Source organism: Eptesicus fuscus, chromosome 17, assembly GCF_027574615.1.
Source record: "Eptesicus fuscus isolate TK198812 chromosome 17, DD_ASM_mEF_20220401, whole genome shotgun sequence".
Classification (NCBI taxonomy): Eukaryota; Metazoa; Chordata; class Mammalia; order Chiroptera; family Vespertilionidae; genus Eptesicus; species Eptesicus fuscus.
The window spans coordinates 19,230,740-19,252,343 of NC_072489.1; the positions used below are offsets into that span (position 1 = coordinate 19,230,740).

General features: G+C 41.9%; 1 protein-coding gene across 4 annotated transcripts in view; it reads left to right on the plus strand.

Moving 5' to 3' along the window:
• Positions 1-6,496: 6,496 nt before the first annotated feature.
• Positions 6,497-21,604, plus strand: part of PPA1 (inorganic pyrophosphatase 1) — a 32,680-nt gene continuing 17,572 nt past the window's right edge. For 2 of the 4 annotated variants that reach the window (XM_008145424.3, XM_054729088.1), the window contains exons 1-2: positions 6,497-6,708; positions 8,934-8,992. In XM_008145424.3, the coding sequence (XP_008143646.1) occupies positions 6,645-6,708; positions 8,934-8,992 (123 nt within the window). In that variant the 5' untranslated portion in view covers positions 6,497-6,644. Of the gene's footprint in view, positions 6,709-7,440; positions 7,539-8,933; positions 8,993-10,272; positions 10,321-21,604 lie in introns of those variants that run through there. The other 2 variants (XM_054729090.1, XM_054729089.1) reach the window with 2 other exon arrangements.

The following is a 21,604-nucleotide window of genomic DNA, read 5'->3' on the forward strand; positions in this document are numbered from 1 at the left end:
AATTTCACATAATTTTCCGTTTGGCCTCTTTTTTTTTTTTTTTTTTAAAAAATATTTTATTGATTTTTCACAGAGAGGAAGGGAGAGGGACAGAGAGCCAGAAACATCGATGAGAGAGAGAAACATCGACCAGCTGCCTCCTGCACACCCCCCACCGGGGATGTGCCCGCAACCAATGCACACGCCCTTGACCAGAATCGAACCTGGGACCCTTCAGTCCGCAGACCGACGCTCTATCCACTGAGCCAAACCGGCTTCGGCTGCCCTCTTAATTGTAGGTTACCACTATTGCCTACAGGGTACCTCTCCTCCAGGTTGTAAGACAGCCGGAGTTGGCAAATGCCAAGACAATGTCCACAAAAGGAAGAACATGGCCTCTTCCAGTGCATAGCTCATAAAAGCAAGAGAGCCTCTCCCAGAAGCGTCTATCACACTTCCCTTACATAACCTTGGCCAGAATTGTGTCACCTACCCACACCCAAACCGGTATTGGCAAGGGAATGGACCACCGTGATTAACTTAGACTTAATCAAGTTAAATTTGACCCTCCCCTGGGGCTGAGATAGTACCAAATTCCCTAAAGCACGTGGCCATACAGTGGTGGGTAGATGCATCTGAACAACAGAGTCCTGTGGGGAAGGAGAAAGGGAGAGTAAACAGGTGTTGGGGAGGCAACCACCAGTGGCTGCTGCAGAGCTTAACCAGGAGGAGCTTAGAGGAACGTCCAGGTTGGCTGATTGGGCAGTTGTGGCACCGTTAACTGAGATAGAGGGCTGGGGGGAAGGTGAGCTCATTTTTTGACCTGGTGAATATGAGATGCCAGCCAAGTAGAGAAGTCCAGAAGGTAGCTGCATATAAGAGTTGACTGCTCTTTCTTCTTAAAATCCCCTCTTTCTTCTGGTTTCCAAGACACCACAGTGTCCTGTTTTGTCTCCTACCTCTGTGGCAAGCATGTCAAACTCTCAGCCCATGGGGCTGCATGCGGCCCACAACAATATTTTTGCAGCCCAGCCAATATAATGGTATGTAAGAAACGTTTTAATAAAAAGCTTATAACTTAATTTTTACAATATCCTGTTATACATAATTATTAATAACGAACTACAATGTTCACTAATGACTGATTTCTATAATCATGCTGCATTCATTTCCCGTATGGGCCTTATGCACAGGCACACCTTTTCTCTCCACTAAGACCAGCAGCGAATATTTTAGCAGCCGATTGCCACGTCATTAGTCCTGGACTGACTAGTTTGGTGTGCGCAACAGGAAATATATCGCTTTCAGAGAACAAGAAAAATAGGTTTATTTGCGTCACGCTTATTCATTTGTGCAGTTATTCAGTGTCTGGTAAGTTAATGTTCAAGAAAAAATATTAATTTTTATAAAAATGTTCTATTATTTTATGTTAACGATTACTCATTTATTTCAGCCCTTTGTATTCAGCATGTCTCTATCGAAACAAACCTATGTTTCTATGAAAATTAAAGCTTTGTGTGTTTTTTGCGGCCCACATAAACTTAAACCTTGTTTATTTGGCCCGTGTTACTTTGAGTTTGACATGCTTGCATTCCTTCTCAGACCCCATTATGGATGCTGCTTCTGTCATCCTTCCCTGGGATATTGGGAGTCCTCAGGGTTCTGTTCTAGGTCCTCTGCTTTTTAAAATTATTAGTATATTTCTTCTCCTATAACTTAAATTGTCCAAAAAATGTTTGTTTTTATTATTTTTTGTTAATCCTCATCTGAGGATACTCTTTCCATTGAATTTTTAGAGAGTGGAAGGGAGGGTGAAGGGGAGAGAGAGAGAAGACAGAGAGAGAGAAACATCGATGTGAGAGACACATCAATTGGTTGCCTCCAGGGCAGGAGATCGGACCTGCAACCCAGGTACATGCCCTTGATCAGGAATTGAACCTGCGACCCTTTGGTGAGCAGGCCGACACTCTAACCACACTGACCAGGGCAACATTGGTTTCTTTTTAAGTTCATAAGTCTCTGGATCAGAGAAGCCATATCTTGACATAATGCAGATACTATCACGAGAAATTAAACTTTGACTCTGATGTCATAATTGGTTGAGACTTTTGGGTATCACTTTTTGTGGGGAGAGTATATTTTTGGGTATCACTTTTTGTGGGTGAGTATATTTTTCATGCAAAAAAAAAAAAAAGAATAAATGAATACATAAGAAGTACACTGGTAAAAGAGTCATAATTTGTTTCATTCTCCATCCAAACTAAACTACTTCAGCAAATGACAAACCATCAACCAGTTGTAGTAGCCAGAAACCTAGAAATCATCCTCAAATCCATCTCCCTCATCTTTTACTTTGTGCACCAATGATCAGTTCCATTAATTCTATCTGGAATGTTGCTCTGTACTCAATCTTCTCTTTTGCCACTTAAATCCAGGCACCACCATCCTCTTCCCCCGGGGCCACTGCAGCAGTCTTCTCATTATCCTCCCTGTCTCTAGTGTTGCTAAACCCCAATCCAGGCTCCAAGCTGCTAACAGAGTCACTTTTTAAAGCAATTCTGATCATGTCATGTTCCTGCTAAAACCCTTCTTAGGTTTCCCATTGCTCTTAGGAAAAAGTTCAAACCCCGTATGAGAGTTCCCATTGCCTTTCAAGGCCCTTCACTTTAACCCTGACCACACCTCTGGTTTCATCTCTAGATAATCCAGTTCTGGCTTCTGTCTTATCCCCCTTTGCCTTCTCATCCTTTAGGTCACAGGTTAAGGTCACTTCCTTGAAGAGGTTTTCTGCTCCCATAATTCAATGTCTTGTACTTCCTCTATTACTCTACTTACCCAAATTGATTGTAATTATTTGTTAAAGTCTGTCTTCTCTTCATTTGTTGAAGTTCTGTGAAGGCCAGGACTATGTCTTTCTACGTTCTAGATCCCTATTACCTAGCACAGAGCATGGCCACAATAAATGTTAAATAGTACTTAGTTTTTGAAAGTTTTCTTGATGTAGGACCTATAGGTGGTAGTTGACACCAAATATATACATGAGATAACTTAGGGACATAGTATCTCTAGAAAGAGAGAACGTGAGAAGTAGGAAAGACAATGATGGCCTGGCCAGATGGCTCAGTTGGTTGAGCATTGTCCCATACACCGAAAGGTTGTGAGTTCAATTCCTGGTCAGGGCACATACCTGGGTTTCGGGTTGGGATCCCTGGTTGGGGAAAGCGATGGATCACTATTTCTCTCTCACATCGATGTTTCTCTGCTCCCCACCCCCTCTAAGCATGTCCTCAGGTGAGGATTAAAAAATAATAATAATAAAATAAAAAAGAAAGACAATGATGATTAAGATGAAGAGATGAAGGGAAGCCTGGCTGGTGTTGCTCAGTGGTTGAGCACCAACCTATGAACCAGGAGGTCATGGTTCGATTCCCAGTTAGGGCATACGCCCAGGTTGCGGGCTCGATCCCCAGTGTGGGGCATGCAGGAAGCAGCCAATCAATGATTCTCTCTCATCATTGATGTTTCTCTCTTTCCCTCTTCCTTCCTCTCTGAAATCAATAAAAATATATTTTTTAAAAAAGAGATGAAGGGAAAGCTAAGGGGAAGAATGATTAATGAGTGGCCAGAGAAGTAGGAGGAATGTCAGAAGAGAATGCAATAACAAGTCTAAGTGGAGAGAGCATCAGAAAATCGAAAGTATCCAACAGAGTCAGCCACAGCAAGAGGAGAGGATGTAGACTGAAAAGTGCCATTGGACTTAGTTACAGAGCAAGAAAGCTAATGTTTAAAAACAGTTGAGTGCATCATTTGTTAAACTCATATAATTAAGAAGGTATTTCCAGGTGGTGGGCACATGGTGCAATATACAGATCTGATACCATAGAAACCCTTACCTGAAACCTAGATGTTCATGTTGACCAATGCCACCCCAGTAAATTAAAAAAAGAAGAAAAAAAAAAGAAAGAATGCTTACTTATAACAGGGGACTGAAGTAGCAAAAGATTGGCTAGTAAGAAATGAAGAGAGCTCTAAAAATAAATGTAGTAGAAGGAGCAGCTACTATCCCGATGACTGAGACACCCAATACCCAAGGAAGAAGCCCCACCAGAGCTGAGAAGCAAATCTTGTTGAAGGTACCAACCAGGGCCTCCTAAATGGCTACAGAGAAGTCACTGGGATGCCAATCAGTAGAACTTGCTAGAAAAAGGCCCTCAGTGCAGATGAGGGCTGTTCATAGGGAAATGTCTCCCCGGAGCACTCTGAGACAAGCATTCTGAGGAAGGTGGCAGCGAAGCAGGAGCCACGGGGCAGGAGCCAGGCCTGGAGAAGCTGCAGGACCGCAGGAGCCGGAAGCTCTCGTAGGGGCCTGTGAACCAGCACACCGAGTCCTTTACTGACGAAGAGGGCGAAGGAAAATACTCATGTGCCCCAGAGAAGGTGGAGAAGGCTGAATCTGAAGCTTGTGGGCCATAAATTGATAACTGGCACACGGTCTGTGGTTTGCCTTTTCATTTTCTTAACTGTGTCTTTTGCTGAGCAGTTTTAAGTTTTGATCAAGTCCAATTGATCTTTTTTTTTTTTTCATGTAAGGTTAATGATGTTTGTGTCCATTCTTTGTCTAGCTTTAAAAAAAAGGTATTTCCCCCTTTGCTCCTCTTCACTAATTTCTCTATCTCTTGGTCCAGCAGAGATTCATTGAACATCTCCTCTAGGCCAGGTACTGTGCTAAGCCTCAGGGAGCCATGAGAAGGAGAACAAGGTCCACTTGGGCCTGTGGGGTCACCACCCTGGCCTTCAAGGGAAAGTTACAGAGCACGGACTGGTGCCCCAGTGAAGCCAGGACTTGACACTTCATTGAAGTTGGTGCTGATTGGCTCTACCGAACACATTCAATGATATAAAAGTTAGTGCGTAAGTCCAGAGGTCAGGAAAACTTTGCTATCTTGCTCTGAGCTGGCAGGAGGCAAAAGGGAAAGTATGTGTGGCACACTATTGCATCATTTCTGCCTGTTCATAAGTCAGTCACAGAGGAGAATCGGGGTTTTTCCAAGAAAACTAGTTTCATCTGCCCAAAGGCAGAAAGGAGAGAGCAGTTCAATTAAAAGAACATCGCCTCAACAACTCTCTGAAGTTGATCCTATTTAATATTCACTCTGCAGAGATTCTGTTAGCTTTCCACAATACGTTGTGTTACTGACTAAACCACTGCTCTACTGTTTTTTGTCTTCCCCCCCACCTCTACCCTGTGTTCTAACTCCTGGTAAAAGTGTGGTGTAGTGTTCAAAGGGTCAGTGAGTCCTGGCCTCCTGAAAATTAATGGGAGTCTGGACGGAGACAAGGGAAGGACACTTTCTAACTACTTAGAATTTTCTTACTTTGTTTTCATTTAATAAAGGGAGCATCTCATTTTACATAATAGACATTGTTTTGCAAAAATAAAGTTTAAATCAACATGTTTTTAAGGCACCATTGTGAGAAACCGAAACCGAGGCCATCAAAATTTTAAAATAAAACTAAGCATTCTGTGAAATGTGAATAATCATTTCTTAATTTATAATTAGGATTTTGAAATAAACTTTTTTTTTTTTAACATATAGATTGGGTATGTAAGTGATGCAAATCTCTGCCCACAACCTCAATTAGACTTTAGCTTTTGGGGTCTGGCCTGATGAATTGGAACAAGAGTAGAAAAATAAGCTCCATAGAGCTTCCACTTGACAGAAATGTCCTCAAGGAACCCTGAGCTCAAGCCTGAACTTTTCCAATGCTTCCATCTCAAGTCCCTGAGGAACTGGGGTGAGTCTAACAAGGAGGGGGTGGGGGGAGTAAATCCTCCTCCACTGGGGAGGGTGGGAATAACAAGTTATACTTGTGGAGTGCTTGCAAGGAGCCAGGCTCTTCCTCCAACTCCTGCCGTGTATCACTCAGTTAATCATCCCAACAACCACCCATGAAATAGTTATTAGGACTATCTCTGATGAGACACTGAGTCAGAGAGGTTAACAGCAATTTGCCTGCTGTCATACACTTACAAAGTGGAGGAGCTGATACTTAGCTGGTGCCAGCCGATACAGGTAGTCGGTAATATGCCTCAGCTTTGCTTATGGATTAGGAAAATGCAAATGCACACCATTACGACCGGCCAGGGGCAGGGCCAGTCGGGTAAAGCGGGTGGGTGACTTATGACTTCTGAGATAAGGAATTACTCTGTAAGGAAGGGTGTGTGAGAATCAAAGGTGAATTCCCAGTGGATGTGGTTGGGAAGAGGTCCATGGCCAGCTCCTAGCTGGTCCAAACCGAGAACTTGAGCTTTTCCTCTCCTCTGTCAGTGCCCCAGAGTCCGCAGGCCAAAGACTTGAGCCCCAACCGGCCGCCAGCCACGTGGCCCAGCCCGGGAGCCAGGGGGCGGGTGTGTGGAGGTGGAGCCCGAGGGGCGGGGCTGGGACTCAAGGACGCGCAGGCCGGGCGGAGTGCGCCTGCGCGCGAGGTGGGCCGGGCGGGGGTGGAGGAGACCCGCGAGCGCGAGCCGCGTTAAAGGCGGCTCCCGGCGCCGCTCCCCGGGCCAGTCCCGGCTGTGCGCAGGCGCGGAGGGCTCCCCTTGTCAGTCGGCGCCGCGTGCGGGTGGCTTTGCTCTGTGGCTGCGGCGGCGGCTGGTCTCCGGCATCATGAGCGGCTTCAGCAGCGAGGAGCGCGCCGCGCCCTTCTCCCTCGAGTACCGAGTCTTCTTCAGTGAGTCCGGCGGCCCCGCGGTCCCTCTCTCCCCGCCCGTCCATTCATTCCCGGGCCTCGCCTCGCCTCGCGTCCCGCCTGGGCGCCTGCGGCCCGCGCTCAGCCCCTCGTCCCGGGCGCGGGATGGGCTCCTCCGGCCGGTCCGTGGGGCCTGGGCCGACCCAGTCGGCCCATTTCACAGGTCTCCGGCCCGCGGGCGGGATGGCATGGGCTCGGTTGGACCCGAACCTGGGCCAGGCTAGCTTTGCAGGTGTTCGGCAGTGTGTGATGGAAAAAGGAAACCTCTGAGTCACCCTAGAAAGGTGCCTGGAGGTAAACTAATCCCTTTAAGAGGATTGTTCAATTTGGAAGAAAAGAAGGAGGGTCTGGGGGGTGGGGGGGGCGGGGGAGATTCCCTAGGACCTCCATTCCTTCACCATAGCCCTGACTTTGGGCCCTAAGCGGGTTAAGTGCCGCCCCTTGTCCTACCAGCGGGGAGACTGAGGCCCAGACCCACCCCTCGAGGGGGGTTTGCTGGCCGCGCTCCTGCCTCTCTGCCGCGTGTTTTCCCCTAGCACCGATGCTGGGAACCGGCCTGTGAAACAGAAAGCCGTTCCCTTCCAGTCAGACAGGTGACGTCAGTCTGGCCAGCGGAGTTCGAAAGTGCCCAGTTGTGACCCTTGTGCAGGGACTGGGCGTCTGAGGGGCACCTGCCCCGAGCCCGCGCGGAGCGGAGGAGGCTGCAGGCCGGCGGAGACCGCGCTCCGGGGCGCACCGCCCTTTGCCTTGTAGGTGCAGGAGAGCTGCCTCGGCTTTATCCTGACTCTCTACCACCGCCCCCACCGCCCCAGGTGATTGGAGGCGTTCAAAAATGTGTCCCCAGAGGCATTTCTGTTTTAACTTCTTTACAGTTTAATTTGGAAGGGAATGGGCAGGTGCACTGATTTCTGTGAGTTCTCCAGTGTGTGAAGGGCAGGGAAGAGTGGGTTTAAAGGGAACAAATGGGAATACGGAAAGAAAGAACAAAGCTCCTATCGAAAAGCCGCCCGGGGTGGGAGGAAAAGGTAGGTGAACTCTCAAGTGTCCACATCCAGGTGAATATTAGACTACCGTGTAAAATTCAGGACGGCTGCGACCCGACACTGTGTTAAATGTTGGAAAAAGCAGCAAGGGCCGTGCAGGAACTTTCGGCTCGTCACTGAACTATTTTTCCGGAGTAACTGTTGGCACAGGAATTCCTCAATTAGGAGGGTTTTAGAGGGGTGACTGGTTTTGAAGGACTGGGGATGGTATGGGTGATAGTCAAGCTATATTTGCAGAACAAACACAGTTTTTAGGTTGTGTATTAGTAGCAAATATTTGATAGCCATTCTGGAAGACCAAAGCCGCTCCTTGACTTTGGCACTGGCTAAAGTAACTTTTCACCAGATGGAACTCTCTGGAACTTAAGAATACCAATAATTATATCATTATATAATTTTAAGTGTGTTTTTTTAAAATCATAGATTTCTTAGACTCCTTCCTCAATAGGATTTTTTTTAATCTTCTGTAATGTTACATTTGCCAATCTCTTTAAAACTGAGAGTGTGTCAGACAGCAGTCACAGGTGACTATGGGATTGGGAGTGGTCACTGTTTCTAAACCTGAAGGGATGCCATGTGGACTGACTCTGAAGTTTCCTGGAGAAAAATAGGGAAGTTTTTAAATTACTTTTTGGATATGGTAGTTTGATCTCCAGAATATAGAAATTACCTGTGAAAGTGTTGTTGCAACTTGATTATCCTAAAGAAAAATCATAATCTCAGCTGGCTCTGTCTTCCTGGAACATTATTTAAGGCATCATGGTTTATAAATCAGCAAACTAATCCCCTCCCTTCTCTTTGAGCCCAAGTATAAGGCAGTTCCTGTCCTTATTATAGAGGTTAGTACCTCTTAGATGCCTGAGGAATGCAGAGGATGAAAACTTAACCCAGTCTTGGAGGAGAGTCAGGAAAGGTGGAGTTTTTTTGTGGGAATAAAATCTTGGTGAAAAATGTGTACTCTACCATTCTGGTGAGTGGTGTTGACAGTAGGGGAGGCTATGCATGTGTGGGAGCAGGGGGTATATGGGAAATCTCTGTACCTTCTCAATTTTATTGTAAATCTAAAACTGCTCTTAAAAATTAAGTTTCTTTAAAAGTGTACTTCATATATCTGAAAATATAATTAACCAAAAAAGTAATAACATTTTCTAATTTATTTTGCAGAAAATGAAAAGGGACAATATATATCTCCATTTCATGATATTCCAATTTATGCAGATAAGGTAAGATGTTCTTATCTTTTGAGCCTATTCTCTACTGAGGTCAGATAGTTCCACATATGGATTTTCTTATATCTTAACTAGGGTCCTTAGTGGCTGCTGGCTGCAGGCTGGGGCCTCCTCCCCGCTCCCCCCCATCCCCCCACTACTGCCACCACCACCACCACCACTGCTGCCACAGGCGGCCAGGGCAGGGCTGGCCCGGGGAAGGAGCCGAGGGCGGTTGGCTGGCCGGCCCCACCCCCTGGTCGAACTCCCAGTGGAACTCCTGGTTGAGGGGACAATTTGCATATTAGGCTTTTATTATATAGGATAAGTTCTTAAAATGCCTCATTGTGCTGTGAGTTAAGGGGCATTGACTAAATAAGAAGTCAGTCTTAAATACAGATTATTCAGTTAAAGAAGCAACTATAACTTGGGGAAGGAGTAGAGAAATAGAAGCCAATGTTTTAAAGCTGCCTCAATTAACAAAAAAATCACATTGGTCTTTTTTGTATGTGTATTTGGAACTAAAATCTTAGTGCTCCATTCGTGGTTTTAAAGTTAAGTAGACAGCCCAAATTTTGGACTGTGGAATATTTACTAAATAATAAAAAATAAACTAGATTATTCAGAAAAATTCAGTACTTTTAATGGACTGGTAGAGTTAAGATATGCAAATAGTGTTAATAAAGGTAAGTCCACAGAATTCTAAAAAGAGGTGCCTGTTCCTGTATATACAGTGAGCCAAAGAGATCTAACTTTAGCACAGATTGGTAGGCTTACCACAAAATGGTAAGAATCTTTACTTCCCTAGGAAAAAAAAGCCTACAACTACATATTCCAAAATATTCATGATCCTTGGGAGGTAAACTTAATTGCTAGTGACTCTTTTCATTTTTACTTTCATTTTGCCTTTTTATATTTCCTAACCTTTTTATAAAGATCATGCATTATTTGTACAGATTTAAATAGTCATTTAAAAAGAAGAAAACACAGCTTTTTTAGCCTTCTTCCTAGTAGAAGTTTGTACTGAATTTAGGAACTGACACAAAAACAAATGTTTGATTCTTTTCTCTATCTTTAAAACATTTTTTATTTTCATTTAATCAGGAAGCTTGATTCACAGTGAGTGCAAATCTTTTGGAGTTGTAAACGCTACGTAGGTTATTGATCTTCTTTAGCTGGATGTCTGTACATAAACATGTGAACATCATATTCCAGCGCACATCTAGAATACTAGTAAAGATGAAATTTTATCCTTGGGTGCGCTGTCTCAGTATTTGTCTGTGCTTGTTTATCAGAGAGAAACAGACGAATTCATTTTACTACTACCAGGAAGTTAGCGGCAGGTTGGTATTGACACTTGGACATTGGCAGAAAATCCAACCTGTGTGTTGCTTCCAAGGAGCCTACCTGAGCTGGGGCTCCAACTGGAGGCCGTGGAACAAACAGCCCCAGGCCAGTGATGTTACAGGAGGGACCTCTAATTGGCATGTGTTCTCCTGAGGGATTCTTAGAGTGTATTTACTCAGAGACTCTACTTTGTTACATCTGATTTCCTGGGAGTTGATGTGGACTGCAGGATCCTTCCTTCCTCTTCAATAGGCATCATTTGAATATTTTTTGTATAATTAGTATGTATAGCAAAGTACTTTGCAATAACATCTTATACGATTTTGAGTAATGAAGAGGTAAAAAAGTGATTACCCTAAGTTTATTGATGGTACCTTGGCATACAGATGTACTAAGGAAGGAAAACATTTTCTTGACATATAGCTGTGTTGTGTTTTTTATTTTTATTTATTTTTATTTATTTGAGAGAGGAAGGGAGAGGGAGAAAGAGATAGAAACATCAATGATGAGAGAGAATCACTGATTGGCTGCCTCCTGCACACCCCCACTGAGAATCAAACCATGACCTCCTGGTTCATAGATCGACGCTCAACTACCGAGCCACACTAGCCAGGCTATGTTGTGTTTTTTTAAAACAATGTTCCTGTCTTAGTCCATTTGGGCTGCTGTAACAAAATACATAGAATGGGTGGCTTATAAGCAGCAGACATGTATTGCTCACAGTTCTGGGGGCTGCAAGTCTGAGATCAGGGTGCCCGCTTGGTCAGATGAGGGCCCTCTCCTGGTTGCAGACATCTCAGAGTACCTCCTGTGGCAGAGGAGCCGAGGGCGCTCTACAGAGCCGCTTTATAAAGCACTAATCCCGGTCATGAGGGTCTACCCTCAGCATGTCTTGACCACTTCCCAAAGGTCCCACCGAATATGCCATCATCTTTGAGGTGTGAATTCTGGGGGAACACATACATTCAACATATGAATTTTGGACTTCAACATGAATTTTGGGGGACACAAACATTCAGACCATAGCAATAAGTGCCTTGACCATATTCTAGCCAAGGACTAGAATGATCATAGCAATTGTGGTATCTAATCTTACTGCTTCAAGTTTCTTCAAAATGGGAAACTGAAGACTAGATTGGTGTCATGTAAAACATCTTCACTCAGGTCATTCTGTGACTCCTTGAAGTCTCATATGGATTGGTTATATCTGAAATCTGGGATTACTTAAATGAAGACTTTTAGCCCTGGTTGGTGTGACTCAGTTGGTTGAGCGTCCTCCCATTCACCGAGAGGTCGCCGGTTCAATTCCTGGTCAGGGCACACGCTCAGGTTGCAGGCTTGATCCCCAGAAGGGGGCATGCATGAGGCAGCTGATCCATGTTTCTCCCTCTCTTTTCCTTTCTCTCTAAATCAATAAGAACATATTTTAAAAAAATACTTTGCTCTTGTACCACCCAAAGGTGGCTCAAAAGCACAAGCTCTTGCAACAACTCTATTTCGCTAGTGGTCCATCTCTCAGTGAGCTTCAGCACTTCAGATTCCTGCCTGAGAAACAGGAAAGCGTTCTTTTGTTTAGTTTTTAAGGAAATTCACTGTGTACAAAACGAGTAAGGGTGTGGTACACATAAATTATTTTGGATTGTAGCCTAAGTAAAATAACAGATTGACTCCATTGGTTACAGAAGAGTGTGATTTTAAAAATACATCAGCCCTAATCGGCCTGAGGACTGAAGGGTCACAGGTTTGATTCTGGTCAAGGGCATGTAACTCGGTTGCAGGCTGGATTCTGGCCCCCCGGGTGCTTGCCAGAGGCAACCAGTTGATGTGTCTCTCTCACATTGATGTTTCTCTGTCTCCCCCTCCCTCCCACTCTCTCTAAAAATCAATGGAAAAAATATTCTTGGATGAGGATTAACAACAACAACAAAAATTCCAATGTAATTAAATTTACATATATTTTTGTATGTGGGTGGCCATAGGCCTTATTCCTAACATGTTCATCCATTAGGCAGATGATAATGAGAGACGGTACCTTTAACATAACGCAGTCAGTTCTACTAAGGAAAATGCCCAAAGGATTATCTTACTCCAAGTCAGGACCTTTCCGTGTGGAGAGCATTTGATTTGGGATACATGCCATTAGGTCATCAATCCAGCCAGTCCTGGGAATCCTTATAACTCAGACTCCCTGCTTGGATTATTTCCAAATCCCATTGCGTGGAAGAAGGCAAGGGCAAGGACTCACTGGACTTTTGTTGTTGTTTTTTGTAAGTGTCCTTTGCTCTTGGGTCTATTTGAAAATCAAATATAAAAGCACCTGTAGTTCAGAGTGTCTTCTGGCTTAAAATTTCTAAGATACCAAAAATTTTAAAATACAAAAGAGAGCATAAACAGTGTGAAACATTGGCTAAATTAAAACTTTATCTGAATATGAAAGTATTCAAATATGATTTGATGTTTAGTTTTAGAAGTTTGATATTTTTCTATTCCATCTTAAACTTTGATGTTAAATACTAGTTCTAACAATATAGGCTTGTGTTTGTTTTTCAGTGACTGTGGGGAGCATATGTAAATATGGAACTATGTTTCTTTTCTCTCTTAAAAAAAAGTCAGGCTTCTAATTAAATAGGTTGATGCTTGAGAAATATAACTATTTTTTGCAGTGTGTGTTATTCTTTTTAAAGATACTATCTCACTGTACCCAAAATTTTTGCCTTCTTTTAAATTTTCTATTTCTGTTCCATAAATTGAAGTTGTAAAAATATCACAGAATTAATAATATAAACACTGTCTTTTTCAGCTTGTTATTTATGTAGAATGATTGGGTTTTCTGGGTTGTTTTTGTTTATCTTTTGGTTTTGCATTTTCCAAACCAAAGTTAGAATTCAAAACATAGATGAAAATTATCATAATTAAACTTAATTGACATGTCATAACTAAGAATAAGCTCCTATTTCCCACTCAGATGAGCTTTAAAGATGACTAAAAATTGAAAACAGCTATTCTAACCATAATTTCTGTGATTTACCAACTTTATAAAAAAACTAATTTGTGGTGATTAAATATGCATATATTGTTCTTAAAGCAAGTCTCAAAACACAATAACCAAACCAATAAAAATATGTTGACCACAATGATTGGTTATGTCTGAAGACTTTGAGAACTCTATTTTATGGATAGCAAATCTTGATTTCAGTCCTGGTTTTATCACTGACTGGTTTTGTGATGTTGAGCAAGTTACTTTACCTCTGAGCACTGTTGGTGTTGGTGGAATTTTATGTTACATTCTACACTGACTTGCTGTTGAAGTCTTATTAAAGATTTTTATTTCAAAAGTCAAATAATATTGTTAATATTTATTGAATGCTTTCCATACCTTAGGCTCTAGACTAAACCCTTTATGTGGATTATTCCATTTAACCATCATGTCATTCTCTGAGCTAGGTTCTTTTATTAACCTATTATCTGGGATCACCAGCTAGAACTCATAGGCAATAGCCAGACATTCAGGCTCATAACCCATGGTCTTAACCACTGAGCTATACTACTTCCCATGAGGCATGTATGTGGGTGGATTTTACTTAGTGCCTTTCTGTATTTTCTGCATTTTCTACAGTGAACATCTCTTTGATAATGCAGGAAAGAAAACCTTGCTTAATTAAAAAATTTTTTTGTTTTAGCTTAGAATGCAAAGGAAATAAGTAAGAGTTTTCTTCCTTTGGGAAGGCTATAAAGTTTTGTAGTCCAGGGTCCTTGATGGCCCTGAGGCCCAGGAATGCCCATTGGTGGCTTTCTGAGGTTCTGTGAATTCTCTGAAATTGCATTTTGCTATAAATATGCATTTTTTTCTCAGAAAATGCATATTTATAGTAAATTGTAATTTTCTAGGGTCAGAATTCTCAGTTGTTGAAAATCATAGAAAAGTTTGACAACTGAAAATGCAGACTCTTTGCTTGATTTTTATAAAGAAAATAAAATAAAGTAATTATGGTTGAAACATCTGTTTTTAAAATTTAGTCATTTTAAAGTTCATCTGAGGGGACAAAACAAGAGCTTATTCTTAGTTTTGACATCAATTAAGTTTGTTTACTTTCTATAGGTACACATGGCAGTAGGTATAACCAAATATAAGAGTTTATTGGAACTGCTTTAAGTAGAAAATCCGTGTAATTGGGAAACAAATGAGTATTACTGAAAGGTATTGGTTTTTAAATTTTAATGGAGTAACTATCTTCCCTAGACTCTCAACACAATCCTATATAATCCTATATAATAAAAGCCTAACATGCTAAGTGTCACATCATCTGTTGTCCATTCAACCAAGCAAAGTGTAATATGCTAATGATATGCTAAGGCCACTCAACTGCTCGCTATGACGTGCACTGACTACCAGTGGGCAGATGCTCTGACTGGGAAGTTAGCTTGCTGCTGAGGTCTAGCTGATTGGGACTGAGCGAGTCAGGCCAGACACACCCTGGAGCCTTCCCGTGGTACCTCCCCAGCTGGCCAACCTCCCAAGTCTCTCCCTGGCTCCAATCATGCACTGATGGGGTATCTCGGCCTGGCCTGCACCCTCTCGAAATCCAGGACCCCTTGGGGGATGTCGAGAGCAAGTTTTGGCCCAATCCCACAGGCCAGGGCGAGGGACCCCACCGGTGCATGAATTCATGCACTAGGCCTCTAGTTGGTTGAATAAATGTTTGGTTGGTATAAATCATGTTCCCCTTTGCAGAGTTATAATTCTAATGAATATGGGGCACACAGTGTGAATGTTGGTCATTGTATTTTTTTAATTCAATTTAATTGCTTTAGGTTTTGCCAAACATTTTAATGTTAAAGGTTAACATTCTTTTAAAAAATATGTCTTTATTGATTTCAGAGAGGAAGGGAGAGGGAAAGAGAGATAGAAACATCAATGATGAGAGAGAATCATTGATTAGCTGCCTCCTGCCTGTCCCCTACTTGGGATCAAGTCCGCAACCCAGGTATGTGCCCTTGACCGGAATCGAACCTGGGACCCTTTAGTCCACAGGCTAACGCTCTATCCAAACCAGCTAGGGCTTAAAGTTAACTTTTTTTTTTTACATACAAGTAGTGTGAGTAAGTTTTCCCCGACTTGTCTTATTTATTTATTTTGTTAATCCTTACCAAAGGACATTTTTCCATTTATTTTCAGAGAATGGAAGGGAGGAGGAGAGAGAGAAACATCAATGTGAGAGAGACACATTGATTGGTTGCCTCCTGCATGCACCCCGACTGGGAGTGGGGAGGAATCGAACTCAAGACCCTTCGGTGTGCAGTCTGATGCTCTAACCATTGAAAAACACTGGCCAGGGCAAGTACAACATTTTTAGATTCTGCATATAAATGAGCTTATACCTTATTTGTCTTTCTGTATCTGGCTTATTTCACTGAGCATAATGTCCTCCAGGTTCATTCATATTGTTATAAATTGTAGGAATTCCTCTTTTTAGGCTGCATAATAGTCCATTGTGTATATATCCATTCAAGTGTTTACAGACACTTAGGTTGTTTCTATGTCTTGGCTATTGTGAATAATGTTACTATTAACAGGGGAGTGCAAATATCCCTTGGAGATCCTGATTTTATTTCCTTTATATTTACCCATCAGTGGGATTGCTGGGTTGTATGGTAGTTCTATTTTAGTGTTTTTAAGGACCCTCCATACTGTCTTCCACACTTTTCCAATTTACAATCCCACTGACAGTACACAAGGCGGAACCCATTTACTTTTAGCAATTTAGAGTATATCCTATAATCACAAAACCGACTTTCAAGCCAAAATTTAAAACTAAGGGTTAAGAGCCGTTTTCACTGGGTGAGCATTTTTAATAAGATAAAGTATTATTGGAAGTGATGAAATGTGCTGAACTTTTTAGCACCTTTATAGGAGTAGAGCATTTCCTTATCAACTACACAAGCTCTTCTGGTAGGGATTTTATGCCCAAAACTACTCTTAGGAGTTTTTTAAAAAGGCAAGATGACTTTGTTTTTTATTAGCCTCTTGCTGTATATCTAATAAGTTTATAAGATATAATAAATTTATAAATTTATAATAAAATTAATAAGATAAATTTAGAAGAAAATCCTACCACCACTGTTTCCCAAATTTTATTGCAAAACAAAAATAAAAGAAAGGGTGGTAGAATTGTGATTTTTTTTTTTTTAATTTCTTCCTAAATCTGATATTTACTTAATGGCTGAAGTTATCTAGAGAAACCCATGATGGGTCAAATAGAAAATGCTAATTTGAGCCATGTGTGTAATTTTTCAGTACAGCATGTCATGTTCCCTAGGCTTCAGGTTCAGTGATGGAAACAGATCATATGTCATGAGGCATTCATAAGTCTCTCAATAAAGATACACTTAACTTTACTGCTAAGATTCAGAGGTAGAATGTAATTAAGAGCATGTTTCTTGTCTATACATACTAACTACATTACCAATAATAGCCATAGTCTATTCATTAGTAAATGACTTATCAGACTACTGACTTGATCCACAAGAAAACTAACCAGTTTGTAGATGAGACCTAGGATCACCATGCTACTGTAATATTCCTGTTGAATCGATGAAGTTATCAGCCTAATCAAGGTATAGGTTTCTTGCTGGTTATATACCATATGATCCAGCAATCCACTTTTGGGTATAATCCAAAGGAAATCTGCATTCCTATGTGCATTGCAGCATTGTTCACAATATCCAAGATGTGGAAACAACCTGTATCCTTTGATGGATGAATAGATAAGAAAAATGTTATTTATATATTTATATGTATATATTTATATGTATATGTATATATATGTGTGTGTGTGTGTGTGTGTGTGTGTGTGTGTATCTATATATATAAAAGCCCAGTGACCAGAATGACCAAAACAACCGGACTGACCAGTGGCTATGATGTGCACTGTGGCAGCCAACCTGTCTGATCTGGGCTCCGATCGGGGGCCCCTCCTTGCCAGCCTGGTCCCCAATCAGCTCCCAACACCCCAATCGAGGGCTGGGCCGGCCAGCCAACTGCCCATGGCCCCTTTCTCTGGCCAGCTCTACCCCCAATCAGCCCCCAACACCCCAATCGAGGGCTGGGCCAGCCAGCCAACTGCTTGCAGCCCCTCCCCCGGGGCGGGGGGGGCGGGGCCAGCTGGCCACCCTCCCATGGCCCCTCCTCCCCGCTGGCCGGGCCCAATGGGCCCCCATTGAGGCGGGTCGCCCGGACCTCACCCGTGCATGAATTTGTGCACTGGGCCTCTAATATATATATATAAAGTTGACAACATGGCTGAACCTTGGAGGCATTATGCTAAGTGGAATAAATCAGAAAGACAAATACTGCCATGGCATCACTTATATATGAAAAAAAGTCAAAGTCGTAGAAAGAATGATGGTTATCAGTAGATGGGGATGGGGGAGATAAGGAGAGGGTAAAGGGTACATACTTTGAGCTATAAGATTAATGTAAAACATGGTGACTATAGTTGATAATACTGTATTGTATAATTGAAATTTGCTGAGAGAATAGAACTTAAATAATCTCTCCCTCCAAAAAACAAAAAAGAAAAGAAAAATATGTGAGGTGATAACTTTGTCAGTTATACCTCAATAAAGCCGGGGAAAAAGATAAAGGTTACATTTCTTCTATCCATTAAAAAAATTATCTTAAATCACTTTTATTATTGGATTGGTATAATTTAGACTTGTTAAGTTTCTGATCTCCTTAGAATCTGGACATTTTTAACGTTAACATTCTTGTCTTATTGATGAAATGATTGCTATATTTCTAACTTTGGGAAGTCAGAGCTAATGCTATAGTTCGCCTTTTCCCAGCCTCCTATAGGCTGGTCAAAATCCCCCCACTAAGGATATTATTATTAACCTCTGTCTCCCTTTCCCTGTAACTATAAAGCATCTGAGAGCTTAGATACCAGAGCAGGGATTTAAAATTCAAAGCATAAAAGTGGAGAACAGAGTTCTGAGAGAAGTCCTCTAACAATGGGGATACTAAAACCATAAATTCATAATGAGCTAAGTAATAGTTGAAACCAGTTAGAATTAAAGAAAAAAAGCATAGATTTCTGGGTGATATTAAATTTTCTAAAAACTTGTCTTGGTATTTTTAAGTACATAAACATTGGAAATATTAGAATCCATAATTTCCCCCCAATTTTTAACTTAAAAAAGTACATAAAAAATAAAATTTGTCATTTTAACCTCTTAAAGTATACAGCTCAGTGGTATTAAGTTCATTCATATTGTTGTGCAGCCTGGCCAGTGTTGCTCAGTGGTTGAGTGTCCATCTATGAACCAGGAGGTCACGGTTCAATTCCTGGTCAGAGTACATGCCCAGGTGGCGGGCTTCATCCCCAGTGAGGGGCTTGCAGGAGGCAGTCAATCAATGATTCTCTCTCATCATCGATGTTTATCTCTCCTTTTTTCTTTTCTGAAAGCAATAAAAAATATATTTAAAAATATATATATTGTTGTGCAACCACCACTACCCTTCATCTCCAGAGCTCTGGTAAAACTGAAACACTATACCCATTAAACAATAACTTCCCATTCTCCCTGTCCAGCCCCTGTCTCTTGAATTATTTCATGTAAGTGGAATCTTATTTCATTCTGTCTGTCTTACTTCATTTTGCATAATGTCCTCAAGGTTCATTCATGTAGCATGTGTCAGCATTTCCTTCCCTTTAAGGCTGAATAATATACCGCATTTTGCTTTTCCAGGGATACTTGGGTTGCTTTCATGTTTTAGCTATTGCGAATAGTGCTGCTGTGAACATAGGTGTACAAATATCTCTTCAAGACCTATTTTCAGTTCTTTTGGGCATATACCCAAAACTATAATTGCTAGATCATATATGTTACATAAAATTTCCTGGAACCAAGAAACCAGAAAAGAAGCTGACAACTCCATCATTACATTAAGAGTTTAAGAGAACTCACGTACAAGGTGCATCTTGGGTGGCGGCAAGATGATATGGGTATCCTTCACTCCTTTCCCTCCTGCCCCAGACTCTGTTTTATAGCTGAAAGCACTGGGTCTAGGTGCTGGGAAAGGAGTGTGTGTTTGTAATGTGAGCATGGTAGCAAAAGACCATGATAAGTGGCTTATCTTAGTGCCCTTTGGTATTGATTTTTGTCCGTTGTACTGGTACACAGTTTCGATGACAGACATCTTATGCCAGGACATCTCAGATTTCCAGGGATTTCAGGAACATCTATGATATATACAAATACAACATAAAGAAGGCTCAATGTTACTTATTTGACAATGTTTCCCATGTAATTTTAAAAAACCAAATAAGCGCAATTAGTTTAATATTTCTTTGTTAAAAGAGAAAAAGCAAATCTTTTAAGGTACTCCAGGGGTCCTTAGGAACATCCCCAAAGCCATTTCCAAATCAAGAAAAAGACTTAAATTTTGCATCAGCTTATTTTTTATATTTAAATTTATGTACTTAATTAAATTTATTCCAGTCTTATTCAGCTTGACCACACAAAATTTCCATTCTCAAGATAACCTTTTCATAAACCTTCAACAACTTTTTTTTTACAATAGATTTTGTTGTTTTTCTTCTTTCTGATTTTGAAACAACCAGCCTCACTTTAGGACAAAATTACTTTTTTCTCCTCTTAAAAATACATATTTATATCTTATACTTTTTATTACTGAAAACATTATTTTTCTTTCATAACCTAGAAACATCGGTTTTTTAATATATATATTTATTTCAGAGAAGAAAGGACAGTGAGAGAGAGAAACATCAATGATGAGAGAAAATCATTGATCGGCTGCCTCCTGCATGCCCTCCACTGGTGATTGAGCCTACAACACTGTGTACCCATGTGCCCTGACCGGGAATCGAACCATCACCTCCTGGTTCATAGATCGATGCTCAACCACTGAGCCACGCAGGCCAGACATAGAAACATGGGTTTTCACTGGCAAATACATTTCATAATTTTTTGAAACATATGCTTCTTCAACAAAGCATAAGTATTTATTAACAGATCCAAGTTTATTTTTTAGCTCTACTAAAGATTAATCTTAGATCACATGAACTTGAAAAACATTTCTGTTAGTTCTTGTATTTTTGAGAATTTTAGAATAGCCCACCCTTATAAGTGCTTGTTTTTTAAACCAATCACGTAGTTTTGGGTTTTTTTAAGCAAATAATACCATCTGGAGGTAGAAAATGCTACACATCTACAAACATATATAGACACATGAACATACAAACATGCAAACAGACTTCATGGCTAGCATAAAAGAAGTAGGATCTATTAAAAGGATCTTAACTCCCCACCGCCTCTATCAGCCAGTCCTCATGCTAGCAAAGTTGTAGATATCTTTTTCTAGTTTCAGTTCTAATTTTCTAACCCTGGCTCCTGCCTCTAGCTGGGTGTCTGTGGCTATCTGAACCACCCCTAAGAGGCGCCAGCCCAAAGCTGTGGCCATGTACTTTCTTTCCTGGCCACAGTGGGTAATGTGTACTTCTTCAAACAAAGGCATAAGAATAGCCAGTGTTTTGGGGGTGTCCTTGTACTCACATGGCAGTCCACAGGAATCTAGTATATGGGCCACCCTTCTCCACATGGAAGTAGTTGATCAACTGGGGTTTCCCCATGGATGCTTTTTTCCTAAAGGCCCATTTCTTAGATCTCCTGCCTGGCTCACCACTTGTTACTTAAAATTTCCCAGGGCTGAGAGACTAGAGCATGAGGCTGACAACCCTGTCATTACATTTATTAAGGCACCTATGATACGAGATGCATCTTGGGAGGTGGCGAAGTGACTTAGATATCCACAGCACCTTCATCCCCCAGAGTCTGTGTTTTATAGTTAAACTAGAGGCCCATTGCACGAAGATTCATGCAATAGGCCTTCCTTCCCCTGGCTGCTGGCACCGGTTTTCCTCTGGCACCTGGGAACCAGGCCTTCGCTCTGGCTGCTGCCTTCCATCTTCGCTCTGGCTGGAGCCTTCAGTCTTCCCTCCAGCTGGAGCGCCGCTCCTGTAGCTCCCTCCACCCCCCGCCCTCCCCTTCATAGCAGGCGTCCCGCCCTGCCTGGCCACTCTGCGCCTGCATGCATGTTGCCCAGAGGCCCCGAGCAGCTGTGGCGGGGGGGAGCCACCACCATCTTTATCGGGTTAATTTGCATACTTATTCCTGATTGGCTGTGGGCATCGTGAAGTGATGGTCAATTTGCATATTTCTCTTTTATTAGTGTAGAAGCACTGAGTCTAGGTGCTGGGA